This window comes from Aythya ferina, assembly GCF_964211825.1.
Source record: "Aythya ferina genome assembly, chromosome: 7".
Taxonomy (NCBI): Eukaryota; Metazoa; Chordata; class Aves; order Anseriformes; family Anatidae; genus Aythya; species Aythya ferina.
The window spans coordinates 10,156,070-10,167,054 of NC_140302.1; the positions used below are offsets into that span (position 1 = coordinate 10,156,070).

The 10,985-nt window shown below is 40.1% G+C and overlaps 1 protein-coding gene across 2 annotated transcripts; it reads right to left on the reverse strand.

The window, feature by feature from the left end:
- Positions 1 to 357: 357 nt before the first annotated feature.
- On the reverse strand, positions 358 to 7,613 carry GPR15LG (G protein-coupled receptor 15 ligand). Of its 2 annotated transcripts, XR_014694798.1 has the most exons (4): positions 7,423 to 7,592; positions 5,070 to 5,132; positions 3,291 to 3,488; positions 358 to 1,648 (listed from the first exon to the last, which is right to left on the reverse strand). XR_014694798.1 is itself a non-coding variant. In XM_084525384.1 (3 exons), exons 1-3 carry the CDS (start codon positions 7,490 to 7,492, stop codon positions 3,385 to 3,387), a joined length of 237 nt encoding a protein of 78 aa, XP_084381510.1. In that variant the 5' UTR covers positions 7,493 to 7,613; the 3' UTR covers positions 865 to 3,384. The 2 variants fall into 2 exon arrangements, 1 of the variants encoding a protein (XP_084381510.1); XM_084525384.1 differs by having other exon boundaries at positions 865 to 3,488; positions 7,423 to 7,613.
- Between the last annotated feature and the right edge of the window lie 3,372 nt (positions 7,614 to 10,985).

Below are 10,985 nucleotides of genomic sequence, written 5' to 3' on the forward strand. Positions count from 1 at the left end.
AACTGCTCAGATCTAACGAAGAAAAGCTCATTTGATGCAAAAGAAAAAAAAAAGACTGATGTGTAAAGAAGGTCTTCCTCTCACCTTAACTGAGAAGTAGTCATGGCTAAACTTAAGCCCAACTCTTCTTTAAGCAAAATTCAGTCAAAAGTAGGTAGAATCCAATCTGCATTCACCATCTGGCAACACTGCTAGATCTGCCTTGGAGGTTGCAGTTGCTGGACAAACCTGAATCAAGTGACAGATTTTCAGATTTGATTCAATGAACACTTAAATCACCAGGAGTCTTCCACTCAGCTCTATCAAGCATTTCTTCATAAGAGTATGCAAACCCGCAAGAGCAAAAGTTTATCCCTCTGTTTTCATGTGTCAGATGACTTTATTATCCACAGTGACATTGTCCATACAGGATTTTGGTTTTCCTTAGCAGATGCAATCACAAAAAGTTGTGAGTGTCCCATACTTCAGATTAACAGAAATTCTCCAGAGCTAAAATCCTGAATTCAGCTACACCCGGACCCTTATAGCAGTTGTGGGCCAGACAGTCTAGAGGGCTGAAGAGCCAACAGCAATAGTCCCATTACACTTTTGAGGGTCATAAAATTTTATGTTATTTGTACAAATTACACCTTCTGATATGCACTTTGAAGGAAAAACCCATGAACTGCCTGTGGCCCCACATTCCCCCTGTCACGGGTGATCATTTCTCCTGTGCCCTGACAATTCAGTCACAGTACTATACAAGACAGACTGATTTGGTGTCAGCTGAGGGTATTAATCTCAAAACAAAGCGAGGGGCCACCTGGCTCACTTAGTTGACAAGGTCAGACCAGGATCCAACATCTATTCTGGCAGGCACAGAGATATGTCAAAATATCTTTATTGGAACTTGAAGGCTGTGCAATTTTCATGCTTGACAGCCAAACAAACACAGAAAACCACAAGATACAGACAAATGCATTTGTCAGCTTGGGCAAGCTGAATTTACTACTTGATGTAAGCATAGAGCCTGTGTACTTTGAAAAGCCACTGAGTAATATGTTTCTCCTCTGGTAATGCCAAACAAATATACATAGTAGTGAAAGAAAAGCAAGATGAAGAACAGGGGCCTGTAAACAAAGCCATGATCAGATGGTAGCTCTGTTCTACCACACAGGGAAAAAGGTTCAGGAAATAAAAGTCCAATGTTGCTGAGTAAGTACCTGCAGGAGGCTGATGCATGACCTCCTGATACTTGTAGGCCAGGCAAAGAGCCTGTTTGGGCAACAGTCACAATGAGTGGTGAAATAGCTTGAGGAATCCTGCTTTAGTTTGTTCAGTCAGGACTAGGACCTCACAGAAGTAACTTACTTTTGAGTTTGAATAGCCCTCAACCTTACCTTGAGGCTAGTTTGAGAAACTAGGTGAGTAAAAATATTCAAGTACATAGGATGATGTCCCTGCATCCCTCTAAAGACAAAGTATTTCTGTAATAGTGTTGGTGGTCTTTGGGACTTTATGCTTTTGCTGTCAGAACATTTTGCTTGAAGGAGGATTGGAGTGTGGAGCAGACTGTTTGGAGAGTGCGGGGCCAAGATGCAAACATTTAATATCCAAAATACTTTTCACATCTGCTCATCATTCGTGTTCCTGAGATACTTTCTGTGAGCTACAAAAGACAAAAATATGAAACAAATGGGCTTAAGTTCATGTTAGAGAACAGAATCCTCACACCTCTTAGTAATGCTTCGTAAGATATGGCCGTGTTTACAGCTCTGTGTAAACTCCTGATGCAAACATTTAATATCCAAAATACTTTTCACATCTGCTCATCGTTCGTGTTCCTGAGATACTTTCTGTGAGCTACAAAAGACATAAATAAAGTTTGCCCAGACATTGGCAGCAGAATTATCAAACAGCTCATTCACCAACCTCTTGGCTCAGATCTTGTGAGGATTGGAGGATCCTTTTTAGTCTTGATATGAAAACGCTGTGCATGGTCAGCTCAAAACTAGGAAGATGAGGGTCAGATCTACTTAATCACAAGAGCAGTAAGAAAATAAAATAATAACAAGCACGTAGGAGTCCTAGAAATTGCTTCAATTGTTGAGTACAATAGAAACACTAACCATGAGAAAGCACAGCCATATGTAAGTGCCCATTAATTTGACTCACAGGAAACACATTTACCTGAAGGTGGTTACAACAGGCATATGACCATCCCCATTCAACTCCCCCAGATTACTAAAGGGCACTGAGACCATCTTTATCATACAGGAAATTACCTTAGGGAAATAGCATTATTCTAAGTATTGAGAGTAAAATTACTATTTTCAAAGTGCTATTTGCCCAAGAGCAGAAAAAGCTTTCCACACCTTGTCACATTCATTAGAAGGAAAGCCAAATTCATAAACCTCCAATTAATTCTGGCTTAAGGACTCACCCTGGGCATAGAAATAGCAGCATATGCAGGAGACAGCTAGAAAAAGGACAGGAGATACCAGAGAAAAGACCCCAGTGACTGCTAATTGTATTAGCAGGGAGCATTTCTCTTTCTCTTTTATTCAGCCCTTTGGTATTATTCTTAACATTTGTTTAATTTCATACTCCAGTGAGTTTTGCTTATTGGCATGATCACACAACTCAAGTGCCTTGAAAGAACAATTGCGTTCTGGCTTCAGGAGGAAAAAAAAATAATCTGACTAGCCTTACACCTTTCCAGAATGCCTTTTAATAACCAGCCGATGACATTCTTCTGGGAAGTTAAAGAACAGGTGTTTTTCCCTCCCCCACCCCAGACATTAAAATACTTGCCACTGTACTTGAATCTGGTCCTCTGGTCCTTCCCAACTATTGGAATCTAGTTTCTCAACCCTTTCTAAATCATAAGTTCATTCTCGCTTGATAGAAATCCACTTCCAAGTGGATTTTAAGCACTGAGAGCAAATGTTGCAGGAACAAATTCATCATGTGCCTAGCTACAAAGAAAATCCATTTGTCTATATAAAAGAAGTTATTCATATAAAAGGTTAAATATATATATATACTGATAACTAGAGACAGTAACTTCAGCCCTTCCCCATCTAAAAATGCAGTCCAAAGCGATACAGCCAGCTCTCATCTATCTTGTTTGGGGAGCTAAATCCCTGTTTGGTACAGAGGAACATGCAACTGAAAAAATCCAGTAGCAGCCAGACAGCTTTACCTGTCTCTTTAGACAGCAGGTTAATGTTAACAAGATGAAGGAGCCTGGGGGACTGAGTAAGCATTATTGACTGAAGCCCCTCCCAACTAAAAGAAGAATAGCATACATTCAGGCCCTATCTGTAAAAGGAAGACCCTCAACCAAGTGAAGCACTGTGAGATGTGCTGGCAGGCAGATGCTCTTCTTCACCCTGCTCAGTCTTATTTTAACCGCGGAAGGGGTCCAGGAATCCGCAGAGGGTCTGGCTGAGCACAAGGCTTGCAGTATTTCCTTGTTTGCACTGGCGCCGTCTTGGAAGGCACACCTGTAAAACAAAGATGGCAAGAGAAAATGGGAAGAGATGTTTAATTGGAAGTATGTAGAAAGGTACAAAACATTAGTACCAGAAGCTGAACCATTTATATGGCCAGGCTTTGATTATCAGCAATCTGGAGGGGGCAGAAAAAAGGGGAGGGAGGCATGTAAAAGCAATATTTTTTCTTCATTACATTGCTGGAGATCACCCACTACTTGCAGCCTTTTTTTCCTGTACAGGGAGCACAATCACTGGAAGTATGAATCCTGCTGCTTTTGCAGGAAGCTTCCACAAAGCAGATGTCTTCAGACAGTACTACTCCAGAGCTCAAGTCCCACGGCCAACACATTGCACACCTAGTTGTATTACACTGTTGTCCCCTTACTATCATCACACTTACCTGCTTTCCTGAGAAGCCACAAGCCAACGCTGGCTTGAAACATTTGCTTATTGGGACAGTAATTCTTTATGTTAAAAGGGCATAGATCTAGGAAAGCAGGGAGGTTGCCTCAAAGATAAGTAGCCAGTAGGGTTAAATTATCCCCCTTCCTTCAGCCACACTCAGCCTTTGAGTGGCTTTGCAACTTCCCCTAGGCATATGCCTAGCACAGACAGCAGAGTGGAGTAATGCTGAAAAGCAGGTAGTGTGCTTGCCTACAGACTGTGTAAAGCAAGTCATATTCCCCTAGAAAAGAAAGCAATGTGAAAGCACAAGTGACCCAGAAATCTCCTGATAATTAATAATAATAATCATAGAATATCCTGAATTGAAAGGGACCCACAAGGATCATCAAGTTCAACTCCTGGCACCACACTGATCTACCCAAAAATTCAGACCATGTGACTAAGTGCACAGTCCAAACGCTTCTTAAACTCCGACAGGCTTGGTGCCGTGACTACTTTGCCATGACACTGGGAAGCCTGTTCCAGTATGTGACCACCCTCCCAGTGAAGAGCTTCTTCCTGATGTCCGGCTGGAACCTCCCCTGCCTCAACTTGACACCATTCCTGTGGGTCCTATCACTGGTCACTAAAGAGAAGAAATCGGCACCTGCCCCTTCATGCCCCTTGGGAGGAAGCTGTAGACTGCAATGAGGAAGAAATAGCTATAATAATACCAAACCAAGTCAACATTGTGCATTTCCAGTCCAGAACTGAATATGAAAGAAAACTCTGCTACCTTTAGCTTTGGGCAGCTGCTGTGTTAGGCCTAAGCTTTTATGTTTGTGTCTCAGTAAGAATCAAAACACACTCAGATCAAGCATTGACATATAAGCAGATCTGTAACAGACAAGCAATTGCATGCAACAGACAGGTGGACACTGTATGGAAACAAACATCATTCCTTGACCTAAAAAAGGTTTGGCTGCAGCTTGGGACAGGAGGCGGTTACAGTAAGCAGGCTTGAGAGCTCAGCGAACTAAGGACAGTCTCACAGGGGACAAGTAAAGGGAGGTATTACTGGGTTTGCAGCAGAAGGCGGCATTTCAGATTCCCATACTCACGTGTACGGAAAAATCAGTTACATCACAGGAATTTTTATCTATAATGATTATTTAATTACTACAATTAAAATGTAGATATTGTTACCTTTAGTTGCCTTTTTGTTGACTTTGGCTAGTTTTGAACAGCAGACTTTTTTAACCTTCCGACCTAAGGGTGAAAAAATTATACATTACCAATGGAGACAGAGGATGCAACACACATGCATGCCAAATGGCTTAAGAGTCCAGACATTTTGGTTACTGTATTTACCATTGAAATCCTTGAACAGAGAGATCTGTGAAAGAAAACATCAGCATGACTGATTTTTTACACCCACGTGTAGCCTTGTTCCTAGCATAGAACACGAATTAATTTGTTCTCTTCTATCATTACTAGTAGACACAATATGCCAGATGCATTGTGAAGACTTTTACCCTTTGAAATGTTACATGTTAGCTGGCAATATAACCAGCAAATTCCAGCTGTCTTAACATAACAAACAGACTTTGCACTGTTTTTACGGTTATGTTGCTTAATGAAAGTATAAAAGATTACCAAGAGAACAAAAAGAGCATCTCTGTATCCATATGGGTACACAGAGGTGTAGAACAAATTGCTTTGGACAGGCAAAGCCGTTTAGTCACTCCCTGCCTACTAGACCCAAATACATGAGCTGCTGATTCCACTTGAATGTTTCGTACAGAGTGCTGGATATGTTATAGGGAGAACAAAGATGACACTGCAGTGAGCTTGGAGCAGAGGTAGAGCAGGAAGAACAGAGGTCGTCGAATTCTCAACAAAATCTCACATATGCTCAGTGTTTCCAGAAATCCCTGTGGCATGGTTCTACAGCCAAGGCAAGTGATGGTCACTGCTCTAGCATCCAAGAGGTTTGAGGTGTCACAGCATCATTTCATTCTGATCTAACAAAAAACATGCCTTCATTTTGTACATCCAGGTAATTCTACCTCAGCTAGAATGAGTAAAGCTGCTCTGGGGCAAGAACAAACTACAGCCAGGAACTGAGAAGAAAAAACACAGATACAGTTCACTCTAGACTGCTCCTCACACTTCTGTACCAGCTGCTGCACTCAAGCATGTTAACATGTATACATGCTTTGACAACCTCAGGCACATTACTGACAGCCTTTCCAATCCATGTGTTTATGAATAAGGATCAGTATAACCCCTTCTCTGCCCTTCCTGACCCAGCAAAGGCATCAACCCCCTAGGAAACATGCTTAGAGAAAGGAACATAATTACAAGGCAAGTCTTCAGTTATTTTTACTGGGTGTTGCCATTTCCTCAGACATATTTCTGCCATGTTCCTAAAGACCCATCTCAATATTCTCCAACTCCCTTTGAGTTCAGGTAAACATACAATGATACTGCTCTAGCATTCACTCACCCTCTCCACAGCTCTGGCAAACAGATTTACAGCTCAGAACAGGCTCCAGTAAGTGAGAAAACCAGGCTACTCGAACAGCTTTAAAGAGCTTTCAGTGTTTCTCCACACCCATATTCACACAAGATGATTTTTTATGAGGTTTCTAAAAAATATGAAGCCTGGCAGATCTGCTGCTTCTGACCTTTGGAAACTTAGCTTATTTGTTTTTCCTTATCTCATATTCATTCACTATATCTTGCATTGAAAAAATAAACACCATGGAACATGGTAGGTCTCCGAGTTTTCCAATATCAAGCACCAAATCCGAACAGATAACTAAGAGCTACACCTTTTAAGTTTAAATTCCAACTATACTGCTTCTCTTGCAAACCCAGAATGACATCTACAGGTATGTGGGTGTGGACAAAGAAACACACTTTTAAGGCTTAAACTGCTCTGAGTTTGTGTGCTTTGGAATGCTGCAAAATGGTAAATGGGTGCCACAGGGTAACACAGTATGTAATATCTGTGGTTAAAAAATTAAAATCAGGACTGACTGAAGGTCAGGAGAGCTAGTCATCTGTTTCACTGTTCTGTACAAAACTTATTTACTCCAGTTCTGGGGAACTGTTTCACACTCCCTTGTTGCATAAGGGTAGAAACTTTTTCCATTAACGTTTTTCTCACCATGCAGAAAATCTGTAAATCTTATAGTGCCTGATAGTTATCTACTGGAAAATATAAGAAGGATTTTTTTTTTTTTTCAAGATTGGAGATGGGGAGCAGGTTTCAGAACACATATGAAGGTAAAAGTTAATCACGCCGTATGATGTGCCACAGACAGTAACAAAGGAAAAGCTACAAACCTAACAAAGCACTGATACACGTTCTGCAGCTCTAAATTCTTTCCTAAATTTATTCTGTCCTTTCCAGTTGTCAAGCTCTGTTTGTTTTCTTTAATTAAGATCAACATACAATTAGAGAATAAGCTGTTTTTTTTTTAAAAGTCACAAGGAAAAAAAAAGCATCGGAAAAGAAAGAAGACAGTTGTATTAGAAGAACATACGGTACCTTCTGCAGTAAAGGCATTGAGGCACAAAAGTAAGACAAACAAAAAGCCATAGAGTGCCAGGAGCTTCATCCTTACAACAAGTTAGGAGGTGTCTTCAAGTAGGTTGAAGTAGTGTTCTGGTCTGCCTCCAGCGTAACCTCACATTTTTATAAGGTGGATTGGAAGGAATGCTATGTTCAGAATGGGTGGAGATTTGGCCTTTGTATTGCACTTAAGGGTATGAAAAGAAAGAGCCCTTCCTACTAGGAAGAATAGTTACTCATAAATCAGGCAGCAATTAGCTGCATTAGAGAACGTCCTAACAGTTAGAAGGGAGCACCTGGCTTTGAGTACCAGGGTATACAGGGATGCTCTGAGGCAGGATCTGTCCTGTGGTTCACAGCAGCCTCCTGAGGTGACTCTGTGTGTTCCTTTGGATGCTTAGAAAGGCAGAGTGCCCAGCTGAAATAAAGCTGTGTGGGCTGGGAACTGAAAAGGCAAACAAAATCTAGAGCATTTAAATCAAAGCAAATGCCAATGTGGCGTTAGCATAATTAACAAGACATCTGGTTAAACAGCATATTTCTGAGTTTATTATTAACTTCTCAGTATCTATTATAACTGGATAATTAAGTCCCTTACAGAGATTCCAGTTAACAATCAAGATTAAGGAGTCCATCAAATTCAACACAGTATCAAGGTTCACAGAGCATGCATTTAAAAAAAAAAAAAAAAAAGCAGAGATTAACTGCAGATTTAAGTCTCTTATGTAAGGCAGAAGTTTATGTTTGGCAGCACCTACTTCTCGCAGCTTGACACAAAAAGATTTGTCTGAAACACCCGAACATGCTGTAAGCCATGTAGCCTTCTGAGCTGTGAATGTACCTACAGGCTGGCTGGACTTGGAATTGCAGCAGGACAGAAGGCACATGCTCGCTGGTGCACATGCAACGTGCATAAGCATCCCTATTCCCCCAACCTTGAATTTCAAAGGTTTCATATTCCAGGTATTGGATGTGGCTTATTTCTTGTGCTGGATCAATGGCCTTCCAAATCAGGGTCACCCCTTCATCTACCAACTTTAGCCCCAAAAGCTTATTTCTTCCCTCCTACCTTGTAATATCCAAATATTGTGAGAACTGCTAATGCCTCAGTCTTTTTTGTTACCAAGTTAACAAGTTCTAAGATAAAAACCACTACCAACATTTGTTACAGACAGCATTTTCTTCTGATTCTCTTTTACAAGCAGCCCCTTCTTACCACTGGCACACCTCAGTCATTCACATCACTGCTAAACTTCTCAGAAAGTACTTTTACAGTTCAGCCAATGACACATAAATATGCATGGGACAACAGAACTTTGGTGTTGTTTTTATGATCCTGGGCTTATGCATTGTTTAAACATACGTATGTAAACCTTGATCTTGCACTTTAAAAGTCAACAGCATTTTTGCCTGTTAGTATAGAATCAATCTTTTAATTGGTAGAGAAGCTCTATATTCCCCTCTAAAAACAGTTATTAGAATTACCAAAGTACAGTTTGTCTGCTAAGTGTTTTATTAAAAAACAAAATAAAACAAAACAAATTCGTTTGAAACATGACAGGAAACACTTGACTTGGAAACATCTCTGCAGTCCACTTTCTTAACAATTGAATGTTTCCACTGGTACACTGAAGCCCTGCATTACATTGCTCTGAAGGAACTCTAAACCGAGAAGAAAGTCTGGCCTGTATAGGTTAGAGCACAGAATGAAATCTAAGCTGGTAACAGCACAATCTCTTCAGACCTATTTTCATTGAACAATCTTTTCCATTCCATCAGCAGCCTTCCATTTTAGCAGACCGAGGTCTATTTGTTACCAAATAGTTTCAAAGGTGAATTTATGCAAGTGGCACAGTCCATCCTATCCCAATTCAGGAAAAGCCTTGAATGCCTTTTTTTTTGCTCAGGATAATATTTGATTTTAACAATACAAGTTTCCTACACCAACATCAAGACTTAAATTCTTAGTTTTCTAGGCTAAAGCAACGTTCTCAAAGGTAGTGGTAGCTACCCCTTACCTCCTGTACCCCCTGACAGCAAAGCTGAGAATGAGAGGGGAAGTAGGAAAGAAGTCTACAAGACATTAATTGTTCTAGGTTTTTAAGCCTGTGAGAAACGTAATTAACGTTACCCTAAATTTTCATCTTGTTAAAGTCAGCGAGGATTTTTCTACCAAGATGACTCCAATACAAGTCTTGTTTTGTTATGTTTTTTAGACTCCTAGACCTTACTGAAACACCTGGGGAAAATGGGGCAATGGGGGATGCCTCTGTGATGTCTGAAAGCAATAAAATAACAGCTTATTTCCTCTGCAACACGTTTTAACATAAATCACTATACTTGCTTCTAGCTGAATTCAGACAAAGAGACAAAAATTGTACATAGAATATTATTGAAAGATTTTTCCAAAAGCTGTATTACTTTGGTTTTCCTGGAAGAAAAAGAAAGAATTTGGTTTACTGGCAAAGAGTCAGTTTTGTGACTTCACATAACCATTTATACGTAGTAACTGAGTGAGCAGAATGTTTCAGTGGTAACCCAGAAGATAACTAGTTTGTAATCAAAACCTGTAGTGTCTCTAACATCAAATAGTTGCAATTCTTAAATCAAAATCCTTGTACCTATTTTGAACATTAAAACTTTTTACTTATTAAAACTATTTCAATTTCACTGAGAATACGGTTATTTCTAAAACCTCACACTCAATCTTCTCATGCTTCTCTCAAAGAACCATCATCATTCCCCATACTTTCCCCAATAAGGATGACTTCGTTTATATCAGGAAGACAACAGAAAAATAAAAAAGGAAAAAAATCACATTTCAGTTCTGCCTCTTAAAACAGTGACTGACTCACCCAACTGTCCTTCTTCCTTAAATATAAAGGTAAAGTATAAACAAAAAACCACCTCATAAAAGACATACATTAACTTAAGCCTACCGAGACTTTATAACCCAAGAATCTTTCATGTCTTTATAGCACTGAACACCTTTGCCATTTATTTCTGTGTGCACAGTAAGAAATAAAAAAACTGAATACAGAAGGGTAAGTAACTAGGTAAGAAGGGACCAAATTGCACAATAGAACCTTATCACAGAACATATACTAACATTTCCAGCTACCTTCATGTAATTAATCTGGAAGAGAATTGGAAGAGCACTGGAATGTTAAATGCAGTTACAGCTGCTGCCAACACCTACCTCAAAAAAAACCAAACATTTTTCTTATGAAATATTTACAACAGAATATTGGCAGTGGGAGTGTTTACAATGACTTGTTTTCCTGAACACAGTGACAAGACTGACTTTACCATCCACCCTGAGCAAGAAAGAAGTGTGTGTGTACTACCTGGATGCCTCACTCATTCTCTGCTTGGAAGAGGCAGGCTGCTACTAGGCCTCCTCTTACAGCAATCCAAGCCTGCCGGCTACTTGGATTGGAAATGAGGCAAATCTGCATACTTTCCTTATCACTGCATCACCCCACAGTGGGAAAATGGTGCAGGTGGGAGAAAGCTGTGGTGTGTTCTTTCAGACTGCT

What these genes read in the sequence shown, in the direction of transcription:
- GPR15LG (XM_084525384.1), bottom strand. Translation starts at nt 7,492, where the DNA reads ATGAAGCTCCTGGCACTCTATGGCTTTTTGTTTGTCTTACTTTTGTGC. An exon ending in CAATGCCTTTACTGCAGAAG is followed by an intron (nt 5,133 to 7,422) that starts GTACCGTATGTT and finishes TTTCACCCTTAG; the next exon opens with GTCGGAAGGTTAAAAAAGTC. An exon ending in CAACAAAAAGGCAACTAAAG is followed by an intron (nt 3,489 to 5,069) that starts GTAACAATATCT and finishes TTTGTTTTACAG; the next exon opens with GTGTGCCTTCCAAGACGGCG.